The sequence below is a fragment of the Phodopus roborovskii genome, unplaced genomic scaffold, assembly GCF_943737965.1.
Source record: "Phodopus roborovskii unplaced genomic scaffold, PHOROB, whole genome shotgun sequence".
In the NCBI taxonomy this organism is placed as follows: domain Eukaryota; kingdom Metazoa; phylum Chordata; class Mammalia; order Rodentia; family Cricetidae; genus Phodopus; species Phodopus roborovskii.
Window position 1 is genome coordinate 639,924 of NW_026126480.1, and position 21,251 is coordinate 661,174.

At 38.2% G+C, this 21,251-nt stretch overlaps 1 protein-coding gene across 1 annotated transcript in view; it reads left to right on the forward strand.

Moving 5' to 3' along the window:
• Positions 1-659: 659 nt before the first annotated feature.
• Positions 660-21,251, forward strand: part of Ctsc (cathepsin C) — a 32,572-nt gene continuing 11,980 nt past the window's right edge. Inside the window, exons 1-3 of the mRNA XM_051192182.1 lie at positions 660-915; positions 3,489-3,640; positions 18,339-18,505. Of these exons, the coding sequence (XP_051048139.1) occupies positions 744-915; positions 3,489-3,640; positions 18,339-18,505 (491 nt within the window). The 5' untranslated portion in view covers positions 660-743. The remainder of the gene's footprint in view (positions 916-3,488; positions 3,641-18,338; positions 18,506-21,251) is intronic.

Consider the following 21,251-nt stretch of genomic DNA (forward strand, 5'->3'; position numbering starts at 1 on the left):
CCTCTCACCCCATTCAACTAAATCCTAGAGAAGGAAAAACAAAACTGATGCACTCAACCTGCAAATATGCACAAGTGAAATCTAGCAAATTGGCAGACAGGAAACTAAACAAAACCGAGAAGATTAAAAGGTAGACTTCGGAAATGGAACAGACGTTCTCAAACAAGTCAAGTGGCTGGCGTTAGCAAGTAAAGTTTTTCCACAGTAGACAAAAGTGCAAGCAACTGGCCCAAATATTAAGAGAAAAATTACACTGGTTAGATGTACATGTAAGCCTGTTGGTCAACCCTGTCTGGCCCTGGGCTAGGTTCTATTTTAGTTACATGGTATTTACAAAACTCAGCAATCTGGCCAGAGTCCTCAGCTTCAGGGTCTGTCCAGAGCCGGTTAAGGGCAAAGGTCCTCCTCCCTCCTAGGGGTGTCCAATAGCACCCTGCCCTATCTCTAACTTCCTCTGTCACCTTTCCTTCTACCCCACCCAGCTCGACCGGCCTCACCTAGTCACACCCTGCCCCGCCCCTTACCCCAGCCTCTCCTCCCCCATCCTTGCAGCCGCGCCGCTCATTGCCCCCCCCCCCACCCAAGCGTTCTCAGCCTGTAACCCTGTAGCCCCGCCTTCCCGGGTTTAGGGTTTCCGGGCTTGTGGGTATTTTAAAGCAGGAGCCTCTAGGGTCGCCTGACTCACATCGTGCAGTGTTCCAGTTCTTGCTTTCACTCCCGTCAGCTCCCGGGCGCCATCAGCCATGGGTCTCTGGCCCCACTTGGCGCGCGCCGCCCTGTTGCTGGTGTTCTTGGGAGCCTGCACAGTGCGCTCCGACACACCTGCCAACTGCACCTACCCTGACCTGCTGGGCACCTGGGTCTTCCAGGTGGGCCCCAGACGTCCCCGAAGCGACCTTAACTGTTCTGTGCTGGGTAAGCCGAGTCCCGGGATCCCTGAGTTCTCCATTTCTGTCCCCGGAGTCCTTGCCTCGTGGGCGCGTGTGGGTGACTGGGGAGTTAAGAGCATGTGACTGGTCCCTTGGGGGATCAGAGCCAGAGCCAGAGCCAGAATCAGAGCGGCCACGGTGATTTTGAGCTGTTGAGAACTTCACACTTACTTTCTTGATTTTCTCACAACTTGTGCTTTCAAGAGAACGCCCCCACTCTTTTTTAATTGTTCCAGTTGCTTTGATTTCTTAGAACAGAGTGCAGAACTGCTTTGAGCTTCTACTCTAGTCTGGCATGCTCTTGTTTTTAAAAATCCCTTTTGAGCTCAGACTCTGTTGAAGTTGCTGTTAGGGTTTTTTTTTTGGGGGGGGGGGTTGTTGTTGTTTGTTTTGTTTTGTTTTTTAGGGAGGCTAGATGGGGTTGTGTCCCACATCGTGCCCAAACACCACCTCCTCAACTCTCCCCCCACCCCCCTCAACCCCTGGTGGTGAGTTCAAACTGGGCTTCTGTGTGTACTGCTACTTTCAGGCTCTTCCCTTTAAAGATCGCTAGAGCTAGACAAAAGCTTTTTTTTTTTTTTTTTTTTTTTTTTTTTTTTTTTCTGTTTCCTTTGTAACGATTTACCCAGTAGTGTTTGCAAATGTCTGGAACCAAGCACAATGCCTCATTTGGGAAAGGTTCTCTGTGAGTCTGTAGTGAGTGAACACAGTGTGGGCCTTACACTAATTGCTTATCCTAAGGAAAATATTAGTACAGATCAGGAGAGTGACACTTCTGGTCTTAATCTGTCAGTCTTATTGTACAGAGTATTCAAGTCTGGGTTGTAGTCTTCTTGATAGTAGAATAAAGGTTGTCACATACACCAGCACCAACCCTCCCACACATGCCACATACACACACACACACACACACACACACACACACACACACGAAGAAGAAGAAAACAAGAAATAAAAAGAGACTCATTTAATTAATTCCAGGCGACTGGGTTTTGCTTAATCTGGGCATACTACGTCTACCATTGTTTCTTTTCTAATTTGAGCATGGCCATGAGACAGAAGGGAGAAAAGGTTTTCACTGCCTTTTCACAGCACAGTCTGCCATCTATGGTGTTCATCTGAAAGAAGGAGAGACAAAAGTGTGGGGCTCTGCGGATGGATATAGCTGATCACTTTTCTGGGAGCCCCTGCCTATAAACCTTCTTTTGACTCTAACCCAACAACTGAAGGAGGACAAAGATCTGACCCCTGATCATATGAAAATTAAACATTAGTACCTATCAACTCAAATTGGTTTTACATGTTAGAATCCTCAAGTTTGAGGAGTCCTTTGGAAGGATTCAGACCGCAGTGTTAATTTCTGCAGATGCTGAGGAGAGAGGTACCTCATCTTGTTGAACAGATTACTTTTTGTCTTAATATGCTCAACACATCTTTATGATTTGAAGGCTGGTCCTTTTATATAGTCTTATACTCTGATAAGTACTTTTTGTCTTTCCCCCATCCCTTTCTGTAATTTGGAACAGTCCCCTCCCAGTTCTTTTCTAGGTCAACACCGTACCACTGAGCTACACTACCTAAGCATATTTTTTTTTGTTTTTGTTTTTTGAAACAAGGTTTGTCTATGCAGTACTGGCTGTAGACCAGGCCTGCCACTGCCTCCCAGCTGAGCATTGGGATTAAAGATGGAAAGTGCCATCACTGAAGGGCAATTATGTATGTATGTATGTATGTATGTATGTATGTATGTATGTGTTTGCATTGGTGTTTTGCCTTCATGTATGTCTGTATGATGGTGTCAGGTACCCTGAAATTGGAATTACAATTGTGAACTGCCATGTGGGTTCTGGGAATTGAACCTGAGTCCTTCCTGGAAGAGCAGCCACTGCTCTTACCCACTGAGCTATCTCTCCAGCCCCCTCTGCATTGTTTACTAGAAAAGTATTCTTTTCTCTTTGTGTTTATTAACCTTTCTTTATTTTTTCTTTTCTTTTCCTGTTTTGGAGACAGTGCCTTTCTGTGAAGCCCTGGTTTGCATGTAACTTGCTATGTAGACCAGGCTAGCTTTGAGCTCCCAGAGATCCACCTACCTCTAAGTCTGGACTGCTGAGATTAACATACCCAGCTAGAAAAATATTTTAAATGTTTGGGTACATGGTGGTCTCTGGTCCTATTGTGCTACCTGACCCTTCACTTCAGAAACCTCACTTCATAGGTTTGCCCAGAACCCTTCATCACAATACACAGTAAACAAAATTGAAAAATTTTAGGTCTTTCTAGGCAGAGTCTCATCATGTAACTCTGTATAGCCTAGAACTCACTATATAGCTAAGGGTAGTCTCCTAGGAATCAGCTTGCCTCTGCATCCCCAGTGCTGGATTTATAATTAAAGTCTTGTGCTGTGTGATCCAACAGAGACCAATTTATTCATGAATCATTTTATGAATCCCAGTTAGGCTGTAAGGTAGGAAAGTACCTAAATGTAGAAATTATTGGGGTGACTTCTTTCCCCTGCATATTCACTTAACTTTCATGTGTTATGCATTTTATTTTCTTTAGAACCAACAGAGGAAAATGTAGTGGTTACGATACACCTTAAGAAGTTGGATACAGCATATGATGAATTTGGCAATTCTGGACATTTCACCCTCATTTACAACCAAGGCTTCGAGATTGTGTTGAATGACTACAAGTGGTTTGCCTTTTTCAAGGTTAGTTTATGTTTCCAGTCATTTCTTAACTAAACTTTCTCCTGGAGTGTTACTTTTTCAACCAAGAACATAACCAGAATATATGCTATTTTTCTAAGACAAGTTGGATATTGTAGAATTGACATTGAAAAATTAAAATTTGAGTTAGTTTGTACATTTGAAAATGTAGTTGTTTGTGTTTATATATATATATATATATATATATATATATATATATATATATGTAAGTATGGTAAGCATAGGTAAGTATGAAAGAGTCTTATTTCTTGCATTACTATACTTTCCTTTTAAATGTTCCCTTAGTCTCTGACTTTGTGATGACTCTCTAGGAAGGAGTTGATAAGTTTCATTTTCTGGAGTTCACACTATCCTTCTAATCATGACCTGCTGAGAGAATGGCCTCAAGGACTTATTGGAGTATTAAAATGTGTTACATATGGCAATGTAAATAATTTATTTGGCTAGAGAGAGAAATAGGATGCATAAAAGTCCTTATGCTCCCTGGGCTAAGTAAAAAACAAAACAAAACAAAAGGAAAACAAAAAACAGGTTACCCTACACAGCTAGAATTTTACTTCTCTGAATAGTAAGAACTATTTCCTGCTCCCATGTTCAAATACCCAAGCACTCTCAGAGTGGGTCTCTCTAGGCTCTATGGCTGCCATGTGTTCTTAAGGAAGAGTTGAAACTTTTCCTAAACAATTCAACTCAATTGAAACTGAAGCAGCTGTTTCTCATTATGCATGGAATATATAGGTAGAGTTTTTCATGGATAGTCTTCGAAGCTGATGGAGCATCTGGTAAGAATAGACCATTTAAAGAGACTTCTGGTAAACTGGGGAATGCATTTGTTAAAAGTAAAACCAGACAACATAGAAATAGAGGCCTGACCTCTAAGTTTGACTTCTCATGTGACATGATTTATCATCAGTATAAAGTATTCTGAGCCAAACGTATTTCTTAGAATAATAACTCCCAGAAATATTTTAGTTACATACTCCTCTTTAACATTAAATAAATAAATAAATACATAGAAGAGATCCAGAAGAATGTTTAAAATCTATCTGGTAGCTAGCTAGGTAGTAAAATTAGTCATTGTTTGTTAGGAGCCCATTTGATTAGTTCAAATTATATTTAATAACATCTCCAAGCGCTGTACTAAAAAAATCCATCCCAACAGTAACTGAATTTCATGTTTTAGTTACCTGGTGGGTGTATTCAATCTGAATGGGCCTAGGGTTTTTGTTTGTTGTTTGTTACTTTGAAATATATCATTTCCCCCTTCTCTTTCCTCCCTCCAAATCTTCCTATATACCCTTCCTTTCTCTTTCAAATTGATAACCTCTATTTTTTATTATTTCTGATTATATACATATATACATGAATGTGTGTATATACACCACACACACACACACACACACACACACACACTTCTAAATCCATAAGTATAACTTTCTCAGTCTGTATGACATTATTTGGTGTATTCTTCCCTGAGGAAGACTTTCTTCCTTTCTCAGAATTGTTTAGTTGCCTGTCATTCTTTGTGTAGGGTTGAAGGTTCATTGACTTTCCCTAGGCTACTTTAACATGTCCATTGTTGTTGTCCTTATTCAACTCATGTTCAGGGCTTCGGGATGTTAGATCTCAGCCACATTCCTTTCAAAAGCTCTTTGCCTTCAGATCAAATTTGCTTGTAGACTTGTCAAACAAATAAACAAAAAAAGATACTTAGTTTTCATTATGAACCCTGAAATGTGTCATAATTTACTGATTTTGTGATTTTCTTCTTCCTCTATCTCTTATTGATACACAAGAAATAGTTATGTTTGCTCACAAGTGAAGAACAAATGGAAAGGATGAACTTGAACTCAGTTTGGAAATAAGTTAAATAAATTACTAAGAAGTTGGGGATGGAATATAAATAAATGAATAAATAATTTATCCACTTGCCTTAGAAAACTATTTATTGGTACTACAAAATAGTGGTGTAGCAACTAGTAAAATCACCATTTAATTTAGAGAGGCACAGTTATCAGAAATAGGCTAGGGCAATTTCCTACAGTATTTATCCTCAGCTGAATAAGAAATTGAAGCAAACTGTACATTTTTTGTTTTTTTCAAATCAGTATAGGCAGGTTGAGTTTTGCCAGAGCATGAGGGTATTTATCACATTAGGTCAAAAGAACTACTTTTAAAGCCACATAAAGGTAAATGTGTTGTAAAGTTTAGAGGAATGAGTCAATGTATACATCAGTGACAATTCAGTAATTAGCAGGTGCTCACATACCTCTGCATGGTATTAAACAGATGCTTCTTCTCTTGTTAAGTAATAAGATGGTCCAGGTTCCAGACACACACCTTTTATCCTTGCACTTAGGAGACAAAGGCAGGCAGATCTTTGTGAGTTCAAGGCTAGCCTGGTCTACAGAGTGAGTTCCAGGACAGGCTCCAAGAGAAGTGCTGTCTGGAAAAAAAAGAGTTCTTACCCTACTGATTTTTTTTTTTTTTTTTTTTTTTTTTTTTTATATACATGTGGATTTAAAGTGGCCATTTTCCAGAACCATCAGTAAGGCCATATTTTATTTCCCTGCAGTGAATAAAATATTTAGGAATTTTGTTTCTAAAACATGTTTTAATATAATCAAGTAGTTCCAGATGAACATAGTTTGCAAAGTTTGTTGCATAGACTTGGTGACCTGAGTTAGAGCCTGGAAGCTATGTAAAGGTAGATAGAGATTCCCAAAGTTGTCTCTGACCTCCACACATGTAGCATGACAGAATACACTCCTATCTACTTATACAATAGTAATAAATAAATAAATAATGTAAAGCACTTTAATAGCAAATACAGCAGCAGTACTGGGGGAAAGTGTTTAAAACTGTAAGAAAAACTGTAAAGTGGAATGACTATCTTATATAACAAGAGTCAAGTACTTTGGTTGACTTTGTTAAACCAAAGCTAGCTGGATTTTACCACCAGCATCAGGACATTTCCTATAGTGCTGTGAAAGCATACTTCAAAGAATGTTTGACTCAAGAAAAACCTGTTCACTGAATGAAAAACAGACATTTTTCTACTAGCATAAAAAATATCTTGTGAACTATATTTAAAATTTGGCGTTTCATTTGTTTTACATTTTTGAGTTGAATTGTTGTCCAGGCTAACCTTGAATTTAAAATCCTGTCTTAGTCTCCTACATACTGGGGTTATGGGTGTGTCCAACAGGCCTGGCTTAAAATGGATAAATAGCATCAATTTTAAATGTCATATGTAAATCCCATTTATGTAACCCAACTATTAAATGAATATCTAACACAGGTTTGCTGCATGGCCTGCCATTGCAATGCTGTTCATTATTACTCTACAAAGCGGGTGGATTGCCAGATCTTTCCATTAACACACCTAAGACCATATATAATGTGCTTCCCATTACATTTGTGAAATGTGCTTTTCTCATATTTCTGACTGTTGTCCTGCAGAGTTTATTGAGTAGGTGGTGCATGCATGTAGGATGTTCATCTTATTCCTTTTTTATCCTACAGTACAACAGCAGACATGGCCTCCCCCTCATTCTCTGAATTCTGACTTGGCTAGTGGTGACTAATGTCAATCTCTTTGCTGGCACCTTGCATTGTTCACATCTTATTCAGGCATTAGCTAAAAGACTAACAGTTTTCATATCATGCCTATTTCTTCTAGGCAATTTCTGACCTGAACTCTCATCCAGGCAGGGACCTAAGCTTTTACAACCGCCTGTAAAACAGAATGGAATAATTAGGCTTGTGACAAAATGGAAACTTCTTGGAAGTATCCTTTGAAAATGTAGGGCTGTGTAGAACAAGAGAGTATCCTCTCTGCAGGCATGTTCTACATTGGTGGATTATAATGGCAGTTATCTTTGGGCTCTTCTTGTTCCTGTGACACATTTACACCTCTGTGAAGTATCTGCCTCCTATTTAACACACACACACACACACACACACACACACACACACACACAAAAAAAAAAAAGAAACAAAACCAGGCAAATTATAAACAGCTGTGGTTATGTCTGACTTTATGCCATCTATGATGGCTCCTTTTCCTTTCCTTGTGTTTTGATGTGCTTTCATCAGTTTTTATGACAAGCTATATAAAGCTGCACTGTGTGACACCCCAGCCAAACTATCCAGAGGACACGTAAACAAACTAAGCCCCACAGAATGTCTTCAAGGAGAACAAGTTACTAACCTTCACTTTTTCTCATTTTACCTCTTCTGAGGCAGTGGAGAAGAGAGGGGTAGGAAAGGACCTCATATTTTTCTGTAGATAGTTATTCAATGGGTGATAAAATACAGGGGAAAATAGACTTGTTATGGCTAAATATTTTTGTTATATTTCTTTATTTTGTGGGGTTTGTGGATAGTGGTGGGGGTTGAGGGGGCAATTGTGGGCCACAGCTCCTATGTAGCCAGAAGGCATCCTATGGAAGGAACCTGAGGTTATTTCCATCCACAATGGGAGTTCTGGGGATTGAATCCAGGTCTGTAGGTTTTGCAACAATCACTGCTACTCACTGAGCCATCTCACTGGACCTTTGTTATGGCTTTGCATTTGTTTTTTTCTTGGTAGTCATGCTAAACTTTCTGATTATCAAGCACTTTCCTTTGCCCTCTAGTTTTAATTGATTTATAGAATCAATGATGATGATGATATTAATGGGAGACCGCCACCGGTGGGTTCATAAAGCAAGTTATTACTTATAACCAGACCAACATACTGAGAAGCCCATCCATACATCTTGTGCTAGCAATGTGCAAGTTTCAAAGTATTCACCCCAATCAGAAATGTCAGTTGTGTTTCCACAATAAAAGATTTGAGAACCGTCTACTAATTGTTTCACTGTGCCTTCTGGCTTTATTTTTAAGATAAAATAATTTTAGAAGATTATTTCCGCAGTGGGTATACTTTTTAAAAAGTATAAATTCTTTATATTAAACACAAGATTTACTTTTTAAAACTTGAGATTTACTTTCGAGAGTTCGTGAAGGGTTGGTATCAAAAGCATCTTGATGCTTTTGTATGCCTTGTGTGTATTTGCTTATTGATGTGAAATTTTGTCATGACTCAGTTTACCACTGTAAACTCTTCATAGGATGTCACTGATTTTATCAGTCAGTTGTTCATGCAGCTGGGAACTGTGGGAATATATGATTTGCCACATCTGAGGAACAAATTGGGTGAGCACAATTGAAATATCTTTATCTTAATTGTTAAGCCAGTGTTCTCCTGTGCTGTTGTCTTAGCAAATCAGCTCCTATTTACTCTTCAGAGAAAGGAGAATGCAGATGGTTGCTTTCCTAAGCATGATTGCTTGAGCTTGCTTTCTGCTACCTTTAACATCTCTGCTATTCTGTGGAACTTCCCATCTCATGTGCTCTGATTGCACCATCAAATCCCAAGGGTCGTATTATAGCCTTAGTAGACATGAACCCAAAAAGGAGAAGATCCACCTGGCCAAGTCTGGCTAACTTGTAATTCACATTTGCATAGTAACTAAGCTGTCCTAGCTTGTTTTTCCTTTTCCCTTAAAGACTCCCTCATGGAAGAACCATGTGTAGCATATATTCTAGTACCAAGACATATGAGCAAGATTATTTGAATATATAGGAGATATATGCTATGGGTCTAAGCTGCTAGAATGGGGTCACAGTTTTCTATATCTGTCTTCTAGAGAGAAGGATGCTCTTTTCAAATGAATTGGCATACTGGTCGTTCAACACCAAGTTGTCAGTAATCTTTTTTTTTAAAGCAGCTTCTACTAAGAGCATAGAATGTTAACTTGGACAAGAAAGATCCCTTTGGCTCATTCCCTTCATAGTTTCACAATAAATAAGTATTGCTCACATAGGATTTGGTGGGAATAATGGATGATGAGGAAATAAAATTGATGGGATGTCTTACCCTTCCTTGTGTTTTAAAATAGTATTGTTTCTTCTAGTCCTTCTGCCTTTTCTTGGTTGCTAAGTCCTAAAAGCCAGGTGGAAAAAGAGAAATGAGAACAGGTTTGGAAAGCACCACTGTCACTCTGTAGCCACATTTTCTAGGCTTCGTAATGGGTCCCCTAGCAGTCCATATTACCAGAAAGGAACTAACTGCTCCTAGGCTGTGCAGTCACTACATCTTCCTAAAATTTAGAGAATGTCAGACATCTTCTAAAACCAGCTCAATATAAGCACAACTGACAGAAAAACATGTTGTGCCTTTTCTGTTCTTCAGGGAACTGGATGTGCAGAGATTATGTTAGCTTCCTTTAGTTGGGAACTGCACAGATTTTTTTTTTTTAATATATTGGGTGGTTGGATGAAGATTGAATGGGAAACCACACCAAAGTAGATTGTGCACTTTATGAAATTCTTCCCTAAATCTCTTCAACCTTTCTTCTACTTTTGGGAAGACATCAACCAGTAGGAAAGTTAAACCCTGGTCTTTGTTTAATAAGTGGAGTACATACCTTGAAACCTACACATACATCCTAGCAATATTAGGACTACATTTAGATGTATAGCAGACACATGCTATGGGCCTAAGCTTCTAGCATTTAGCTTGTGGCCTTATTATACTTTAAAGTCACAGTAGCCTATTAGATAAGCAGTCACTTGCCGATGTATGTGCTTTGCAAGCATGTTGCCTGCATGCATAATATGTGTGTGTGTGTTTTTTTTTTTTTTAATATTAAGCTCAATAGCTACCCACACCTAATATATTAGTGCTGGTATTGCTTTTTTCTTTTATCTTAACAAAGGTTACTGTGGTAGTGTTAAGAGATGGTATGATCTTTGTTGGTATGTAACCCTAGTTTTTGTTTTGTAGTTATTAAATAGATCGTCTGTTGAGAGGCTCTTTTAATACCACAGCCAACAGACTTTGGTGTAAGAGGCAAAGAGCTGAATCTACCTCTAGAAGCTAGCAGAGGCCATGTCAGCTACAGTCCCTTCTGGAATTTGTTTGCATGTAAAATGCAGAGGAGTCCTGGTGACCTACCTCCAAGGCAGCTGCCATCCTGAAGGTTTCCTTGGAAAACAGTAATCACCACTGTGGAATGTGGACAACCAGAAACTGCACAGAATAAAGGAAAAACACTGTGGACAAGATGAAGTCTCAGGGGGGCTTCAGCATTTAGTGTTTTCATAAGAGGAACGTTTTGTAACACATAAAGGGTTTTCTCTTTCCTTTTTTAGTTGGATACCATCATGTTAAAATGGTTTCTTCAAACTAAACAGGATCTGGGTTTGGGGTTTGGGAACCTTTTCTTCTGTGTTCTGTCACAGTGAAAATTTTACTCACAGTTAACTAACTCTTCCTTGGTGCCTTCACTTTCTCTAATAACCTTCATTAACTCCCAAGTCTACTGGAGAAGAAAAAAAGGCTTTGAGATGTCCTGAGGTAGACAGATGTTAACTACTGGAGGGAAGATGGTCCCATGCAAGGCACATGGAAGGAGGAAAGATGTTTTCTTAGACAAATACTGGAAGGTGTATTCTTTTGTAGACAGTGTTTCTGCAGCATCCCCAGCCAGAAAGATGATTTGGCTAATGCCTTTCTTTTCCTCTTGCTTTTCCTCTTCTCTTCTTTTTGTCTCTTCCCTTTCTTCACTTTAAGTTAAGTTGATATACTATGAATCTGAAAGCCTTGTAGAATGGATGGGACTAGTTTCCTTTTCACAGATAGCATTGGCCAGTCTCTGATGCTTCTGAACTCTAAAACCTAAGGGCTTCCCTGGGGCTACAAAGTAAAAGAAAAGCCATTTCAACAAAGTAAATGGTATTTAGAACCACATTTGGGTAGTTTTCCTGATGCATTCCCACACATAAGCATCATGAAGGTTCGTTTGACAGGGTGGAGTGTAGATTGCATTGGCTGTCGCTGAAGACATAGGTGAGTGCCTTCCCACTTTAGATTTCCTACCACTGAGCAACACTCACTTTCTTACTTTCAACCAGAGTTCTTTGACCCAGCAGGTGACATTAACTTGCCTTTCCCCTGTGCAGTCCCACACACCAAGAATCAAGCTTTCGAACTGAAGTATAAACCCCAATGAAATCCCAAGTGAAATTGACTTTCCTTAATGGTACTATTGTTCAGCCTGATTACTATCTTCTAACTCTTTCCTGCTAAGCAGCAGAGTCATTTCCTTCTCACTTGGTTTAGAACTGATGATCTAAAAGGTGTACGTGTATTTGGTCTGTGTTATCCATCCTGCTTTTCTTTTATGGCTCAGTAAGCTCAGAAGATTCATGATCTGTGAGTCATAATGACAGTTTTTATGCCAAGTCAAATTTACTGCTTTGGTGATTGTTTTTTTTTTTTCCCCACCCTGCCTCTGGTCCCCATAGTCTTCAACATCTAAGATGTGATTACCACTCTATTAGTGGGAGAGAGGTCACTAACAATTCCCCTTGTCCTCCACAGGTGCTTCTGCTTTGTACTCATAAAAAAATGGTTTGGTTTCTTTATCTTCCAGCATGCACATCCACTTTTCTCTCTTTATCTTCAGAACCTAATGCAAATAGAACTTTATAGGTCTGGGGAAATAAACTACACATCTCTTTCTGCAGACATTTAACAAGTAATACTAGCTGTCAGCTACTTTTCTATTGCTGTCATAAAACACCATGACAATGGATACCTATAAAAGAAAGTGTTTAATTTGGCCTACATTTCTGGAGGTCTAGAGTCCATGATGGTGGAATAAAAAAAATGGCTTAGAACTTACATCTTGCTTCACATTTTCTAGGCAAAGAGAGCTAACTGGAAATTGTGGAGTATTCTAAAACCTCAAAACCCACCTCTAGTGACACACTTCCTCTAACAAGGCCACATGTTCTAATCCTTCCCAAACAGTAGGGAACAAAATATTTAAGTCTATGAGTCTATGGGAGTGGGACATCCTCATTCAAACCAACACATAAAGTACCACTTTTCTTGGCTTCTGGGAACATTGGCCAGGGATGCCGCTATATCGTGAGTTCTGTATTGTAGAAAATATTTTCAAGTTTCCTGCTTCCAGAGTCCTCAGAGAGTTGTATATTTTAAAGGTGGTTTTCAAGGTCTAGAAATATTGTTGGCTACATGCAGAGATGTACTTTCTATGGGTAATTTTTATCTCTCTCTGTGTGTAATTTGGTTTCTAAATGTTTATGCAAGCAAATGAGGGGACACAAAATTGTAGATATGTGCCAGAAGAGTTAACAGTACACTAATGCTTAGCATTGTTTGTCATAATTGCCTGCTTGTTTTCCCTTCTGCTCTGTAAGAGAAGGGGTTATTGACTGTATTCCCTATATTATGTAATATGTGTCAAATAACATGAATATAATGTGTTGAATAAATAATTTTGTAAGAAAGAAGCTTGAAAAGAAGGCCTTGTTGCGGTATTGTTTTTATTAATGTTTCCCAAATGTTCTCACATTTGTGCCCTTAGAGACTATGGCAGGCCCTTGAGGGCCATTTGTTAAATGATGACTTAATAGAAAAGAGATCAGACTCAGGTTTCTGTGTGTGTGTGTGTGTGTGTGTGTGTGTGTGTGTGTGTTCACTTATGCCTTAAATTTCTTGAGCTTATGAAGCCAAAAAAAAAAAAAAAAAAAAAGGCTCTAAACTTAAACTAGTAAAGTTCTAGCTTTTGGAACTTTGACTCAATTAGTGGCCTTGGAAAAGAGAGATTTTTGTGTCTGGGGTGGTTCCTATTTTAACTAGCCTGGAGAGAATAGGCTATGCACTACCTCTGCTGTGCATATGAAGGATTTGAAAGTAATTAACAGTTTAATGAGCTTTCATGTTTTCTTCCAAACTCACAGTTGAGACTTTGTAAACAAGGTACTAAGAATGAGCTGACTGCTTTGCTGTATGGTAAATGATAGTTTTCTAGTTATTTCTGAAATTCTTTTTTAAACTTAAGTCAAGTATCTTCAGCATAGGTAACAATCAAATTTAACATCTTCTGTTTTTATATTTGACTCTAAATGCCAGTATTTCCCAGTTTAAAATGTATGATCACTTTGGTTGCAACTTCCTGGCAGCTTTGCATTTGATTAAAATTCAACTTTTTAAATAAACTGTTTAGTCTTGTTAATAGGCAGAATGCCGATGCTTATTCTTGGAACAGAATTAGGGAAGTAGGCTTCTTTCTGAGAAAGCTGTAGTAGTTTGGAGAGAGGGATTTCGCCAAATATGGATTTGGTCAAAATAGCCTTATTGCTTCTTAACACTTTCTTCACACTGTAAACAGCAGCAAATGAAGTGGTTCACTTTGCATTAGGTGATTATCACCAGGAGAGGAAAAGAAAGGGAAAAAGCTGAGTGACATTCCCTGGTTTTCAGTGTTGCTCAGATGTTGTATATCTCTATACACATATTTATCATTCAGTTCTCAAACATCTCTGCTGTTCCATTCTGTGAAATAGTAAATCAGCTTGATGGATGAGTCTTCCAGACCCACTGCATGAGTGGACCACGTTATAGTAATGTTATAGTGTGTATAAGATGTTAAATGATTAAATGAGCAGTGTATATTGGAAAAAGTCGCTTCAGATGCTATCATTAATAATGAAAGAAAATCATTATGAGAATCTTGTTCCCAAAAAATAATGCTGCTGTGTTACTGCCTAAATTTACACTGCAGGAGCCTCTGGAGTGCTGTGTCTTAGGTGTGCACCACTACCAGCCTTTTAAATAAAGAAAGAGCTCAGTTGACTATTTGAAATGAAGTATAAGTTGTCTGAATGCATAAATGAAGTGTTAAACAAATTTGTTACCTATTTATATCTATGCAGCTACAGCAACAGGTGATGTCTTAATACCTTTTCTGTTGCCTTTACAATTGTTTATGTGTGCTTATATTGTTACTTCCACGGAGCTTTATAAAGTATTTCATATTCTTTAAACTTTAGCATTATTTTAATTCTTCCTAGCAGTCCAGTAAAGAAGGATCAGTCATGGCTATCTTGCCCATTTCAGTCAAAAACAAAGAGAGACTTCCTGATCATAACTTCCTCAAAGCTTCATGAATGATAAGTTATAGAGCTGGCCTTTCAAAAGCAAAATTATTGGTTGTTGGTGTCTCTTGACCAGTGATCTATGTGAAATAAGCATTCAAATATTTGCTGTAAAGTATGTCCAGAGAAGCAATGAAGGATATTTTAGTGACTTTAAAAAATTTTTTTTTGAAGTATCAAAAAACAGGAAAAAAAGGTATAGAATAAATAGTTCAATATATAAAATATCCCCAGAAAGTCAATATTGCTAGGTTAGAGCCAGGAAAGCTGATAAAACTTTGTTGGTGGGGTGGGGTTGGGGGTTATGGAAGGACTTTGGAGAATATATGACAATTTAATAGGAACTTTGAAGAAGAAGAGCCCCTGGCACAGCAGTTCTCTGAACTTAAACACTACATTTTGAAAGGCCTTTGAATTGTAGCAAATTTTCCATTTGTTACAGTAGGAATTGGCAAATGTGAATGGAAACTTAAATTGTCTCATCTATGCAAGCCAGTCTCCAGAGACCAATGTTGATACAAATGAAAAAAAGAAAATTCTTTGGAGGGGGAAAAATGACTACACTTATTGTGGGATAATGTGGCCTCTTCATTCTCACAAACATTAAGAGTTCAGTGTAGCTGGAAGAGACCCTGGGAACTTTCAAATCAAGGAGCTAATAGACTCCTTCTGGGGAGGGCCATCATGTTAAGGTTTCTTGTGCTTGACCTTTAAGCTAACCTGATCAGTGCCTCATTTCTTTCTACCTCTTAGGTCTGCTCTGTACAGGCCTGCCCTATCTGTGCCACCATGCCTTGCCTCTCACAGGGTGACTTCAGGTTAACAAAAGAATAAGAACAGATTCCTCTAGCTACAGAATAATATAAAACACAAGTTTAAAGAGAAAAGGATTCATACATCAGAAGTGATTGCAAATGCCAGTTATAGTCTATTTATTGGATTTGAGTTAAATAACCCACTTTTATGTTTTTAAAAATTACTCCTATGTACATAAATTAAAGTGCATGCAATAACAGTTATTTATCAGACTTTGCTAATCTTGTGTAGAACCATAGACGTGAGATTGTACAGGTTGGAAGTTCCAGGGAAATGTGTTTGGGACTGTTAGGTGAACCTGGATTCGCAGCATAAACAGGCCCGGAGAGCAGAGTGGGTATTTCTAAAGACACACTGTTTGCTTCTGGGCTCTTGGATACTTGACATTACAACTCTGCTATTAATTATTAATTCCTTACCTTTCCTGAATTTTGTAAGCCTATGTTGAAATTAGTCTTAATAAGACTTGTTCTTTGTTGTTCATTTTTTTTCTTATTCACTCATTCAATAATCAATTGCTTCCTATTGCCAGGCAGCTTCCTAGATAGTAAATAAGCAAAAATCTGATTTTACCAAAGCTTATGCCTCGTGGGGAAGAATAAACATAGAGGTCTCTTGAGGGCGAATACATCCCACACAGTCAGTGGGATGAGGTCTCTTGCTATCAACTGCGCTTTGCCAGTCAAAGCACAGATGGAAGATACTGTCACAGGATCATCCAGGCCCGAGTAGTGGAGATGGAGTCTCTCTAGGCATTTCAAGCCTCCCAGGTCTTAGGTATCTTTCACCTCTGTTCTGCAGTAAAGAGCCATTGGCAAGAATAGCAAAGAGCTAGAATTGGTGATGAGCCAATGGGTTAAAAAACAAAATGAACAACAACAAATGAGTGTTAGCTGTGACTTGCAGGACCACCTTTAATACAGGAAGAAATAGTTCTCCTTATCCCAAGACATTATGGTGAGGTTGGGATAACACAGAGGGATGCATCACTGGGAACTTTTCTCTGTAGTTCCTGGATTTTCTCCTCTGTGTCGTTGACTACTCTAGCAGCTTGGGAAAGAGCAGTATATGAAGAAGCATGGCTTGATGTAGGAAACAATGTTTGGTTATAGTAGTGGTTGGTATTAAACACTAGTTTAACAAACCTTTTAGATCCTTTATTTCTGCTCTCTGAGTTATTTTGATGTTGTCTTGGACCCCTAGGATGGATAAGGACTCTGTAAAGCTTTTATAAAATAGAGGGGTTTCTGCCTTTGTCATAGAAAAGCAGCTGTATGCAATGACTTAATAGATGGCCATGCTCCCAGGAGTCCAAAAAAACTGCTTTGCAGTATGAGACACATTTCCCAGTTTTCCAGAACCTTGGTTGAGGAACTTTTTCTTACAGAACTTATTAATCATGCAAAATATCATTAGATAATAAAAATGTTGTCACTTTTATAATTGAAACATTTTATTTAGCCTTCTTTTTATTTTATTATACTAAAGTAAACATTTACTGACATACTGCTATGGGGAGAGGGAAGGAGACTGAGAGAGAGAGACTGCTGTAAAGAAAACTTCAAGGTTTTTGGAACATTTCAGGATGCTCTCCAGTCAGCATTGGCTCTCTAAGGTCTACCTGGCCTGTCTTAGCAAATGAGAAAAAACTAATGAATAGGACCAAAGTCTAGTACAAAAAAGAAACACATGATTAAAGTCTAGGGAATTCAGGGTGTATTGTATAAGGTCACCAATATTTACTCTACTAATAACAAGTTTTATGTAGTTCAATAGGGCTGTCTCTCAAGTTGCCCAAGATCTTGATAAGTACATTGTGTGTTGGAATAATTTCATCAATTTTTTTTTTTTTTTTTTATTAAACGCAACCTCTCAAGTTGTGTGACAGAGTCCAGCAGAGAGAATAACTTTTGACATTGTGTAGCCCAAAGCATTTGTGCTTGTCCATTTATCAACTTAATACTGGATCCCTGATTCCCTGAGTTATACTTTTGGGTGTTTTTTTTTTTTTTTTTTCTGGTGCCCTTGTTTTACAGATGAATATGGCCTAATAGAATCTTCTTCAAGTTTCTACAAGTTAAACCTATGACCACGCCTTTCTTTTTTCTGTCTACCTCCCTACATGCTCATTCTGATCATGCTCTCCTCCTGGATGAGATGTCACTACATGAAAGTAACAGGGCTGTAGAGCCAATGTGTCTGAATTCAAACCTGGTTCTGTTACTGCATAGTGTTCTTTCAGTGTTAACATGGGAGCAGGCAAAGGGCCACATTACTGAAATAAAGTAGAGATAATAATTAAGTACCTCATAATGGGCATATTCTAATACATCAGGAGATTAACAGCGAAAGAGGATTTAGTTTAGCTACCCAGAAAAATATTTGCCATCGGTCTTATATTCTACTGATGAGAGCCTCTTCTGACAATATAGCAGAGGAGGAAACTATTCCTGCCAGGTATCTCTGTGGCCTCAGGAGGAAAGATGTCTTTCCCTGAATGGTCACCAGAAATACAGGACTGTTTATTATTTTTTCATAGACTGACAGTGAAAAATAAATGCAAACTGCCTTGGATATGATAATTCCTTCAAGTATGTGAGTTTTTCCACAACCAGTCTTCCTTCTTAGAAGTACATTTTGTTTGCAGGCCAAAAATGCTGATCTTAGAAAAAGTGGGTCCTTTGCTTTCTAGAATGATTATCAGGACATTATCAGCTCATGTAAAGTTTTTATTTTGCTTGGCAGAGGGCCACAATGCATCTTTAGGGTAAATAGGAGCCAGGGAAAGAGAACTGAGAGCCAAGAATAGATGTAATTGCTCTTTCATGTTTCCACTTGGTTGCAGTATGAAATCAAAGGCAGCAAAGTCATCAGTTACTGCCACGAGACCATGACTGGATGGGTCCATGATGTGCTTGGCCGGAACTGGGCTTGCTTTTCTGGCAAGAAGGTGGGAAGTCCTTTGGAGAAAGTTGCTGTGAATGTGGCACACCTTGGAAGTCTCCAGGAAAAGTGAGTAATATTTCAACAAATTTCAAAACCAATGGAATAGGGAATGCTTAAAAGTAAAAACATGATCAAAGGAACACAATTGCAAATTACTAGTAAAGAAAAATTATTTCATTGGTTGTGGTATAGTAATATCTTGAATAATATGTATACATATATATGATCATGCTACAATGAGTGTTCAGTAACAAACTCAACAAACTGTAAACACAACAAGCAACTGAAATTAAAGTTCTTGGTTTTTCTGCAGTGTGTTATTTGCTCTGGCTGTCATGAAGAAGCATTGCAGACTGGGTGGCCTCGAGGAGAGTTTTTTGCTGTGGGTTTTTAAGGCCAGGACTTGGTTTCTTCTTAGCTTGCTGGTAGCTCCTCTTTCCACTGTCTCCTCATGTGGCCTCCTTTGCTGTGTCCTAAACTTTTCATCTCAGGACCCTAGTTAGTAAGGCCAAAGCCCACACTAATGACCTCATTTAGCCTTTATTACCACTTTAAAGACCTATTTCCAAATCTAATCTCAGGCTGAGATATTGGAGGTAAGGGTTTTAAGTATGGCATTTTAATTGCTTATTTATTTATTTGAGGTGGTAATATAATTGCTATATTTCTCCCTTCCCTTTCCAAGAGATACAATTCAGCCTGTAAAATGCAATTACTATTTTCATTCAGGTGTCTGCTAATTTTCAGACATTACTGGTTTTGCAAGAAGGAGATCCATAAGTATTATTTTCTTTTCCATTTCGTTTAGCTCTAAAAGCCACTGAAAGTACATATGACCCAAACATTCAAAGGCAGATGACCTCCATGAGGAACAGAGAGGTCATGGAAGATGTGACCAGAGAGATGATTTACTCTTATCTCTCAGAGGGCTAACATAAATAGAACCTGATTCAGCTCTCCCTTTGAGTTTAGTGTTTAAGTAAATTTATGTGGCATGTTTCTTTCTTTTAATCTCTATATAATGTTTTCTGTTGTTGTAGTTTGTTTTCTTCATTATTTTTAAATATGTATTGGCATTTTTCCTACATGTATGTCACTGTACCACATACATGTCAGATGTCCCTGGAGGCCAGAAGAAATCATCATATCCCCTAAGGCTGCAGTTGTATATGATTGTGTGTTGCCATATGGGTGCTGGGGAATGAACCCAAGTCTTCTGGAAGAACAGCCTGTGCTCTTAATTGCTAAGCCAAATGTCCATCTTTTTGTAGTTGTTGTGAATTGAATGTTTTGTTGTTGTTTTTTGTTTTTTGTTTTTTGCATTATAGCTTCCTATAAGCTGTTCAGCTGTTCACCTTGTATTTTTTTCTGGTGCACAATGTACTGGTAGTCTTGATTAGACCTTTCAAACACTGCATTGTTTAATGAAGAATATCCCCTGCAATACCATTTGAGATCAAATTAACTTTAGGATATCTTTCAGCTCTTAGTGATATGTTACCTAATATTAGATACATTATTATATTTTATTTATATCTGTTCTTTCAGAGCTTCATACATATATATAATGTATTTTTCTCTATCTACCCTCCACTTATCCACTCCAACTTCTCTCAGACCACCTCCCATGATCCCTTCAAAAGTCATATCCATTTCTTCGCCTGCTTTTCCTTTAAACTTATGGAGTCGGATTTGAGATGCTTGTATGCACATAGGTGTGAATCCTCCACTGGAGCTTGGCAACTTTTCTGAGGCCATGCCCATAAAGAGAACTGACTCTTCCTCCCCCTCAGCCATCATGGGTCAATAGCTCTCAGATAGGTATGTGGTCTTCTGAGTCCCACCCCATCCACACTTGAATGTTTACTGACTTGAACTTTTTTTTTTTTTTAATCTCCTTGACTCTTAAGCAACAAAAATAGCATTTAAGCTATGATGGCATCCTGTCATTACTGTAATGCATGTAGCGTATATGAGATTCTCCTAGCTATTATGGTTAAGTAAGGAATGCATGAAGAAACACTTCTCAAATTTAATAGTCTGGGGAAAACAGACTTGGTGGAAAATATTTTTAAAAATATTTCCCTTATATTTTAAATTTTACTCTTGTGTGTAAAGAAATAAAACATGAAACCAATCAACCAACCAACCAACTAAACAAACCAAAAAACCCCAAAACCCTATAGCTTCTTGTTAATGTTGGGTTAAGTCTGGAGAAGCTTCATAACTTATCTAATACAGGGTTCTTTGCTGTTACATATTGCAGCAACTGCAAAGAACTCTGATAAAATGGTTATCAACATGGTATACAGTTTTCTTTGCACTGTTCTTTGTTTCCCTGACTCTATCAAAATACTTTGTCTACAAATGTGAAGGAAATGTGAAGGAAAAGTTCACAGAGTGCCTAAATTAGGTGTTTCTTGGGTTGGGTGCATCTTACTTTGTATAATTGAATGTTGGTGAAAGTCTTGAAGATGAATTACATTTACTCAAACCATAGAGTGTTTTACAATAGAAGTATAGCAATCACTTATATATTTGCTGTCCATGGACACATAGGTTTGTCTAATGTTGGAATTCAGTGAATAATTAACATTAAAAAATGCTCTTTGTTTTCCTGAATCCTCAGTCAGGCTTTAATAAATTATAAATAATATATCATTAGAAAATAGAAAAATGATTCTCACATTGATGTTTTTATGAATCACATGGGGGAACTTATTTCAGATTCCTATTTTAGGGATCTGAGTTTAGTATTGTCCACATTGCTTAAAAGTTCTCAGATATGCCTGCTGATACTGGATTTTAGTAG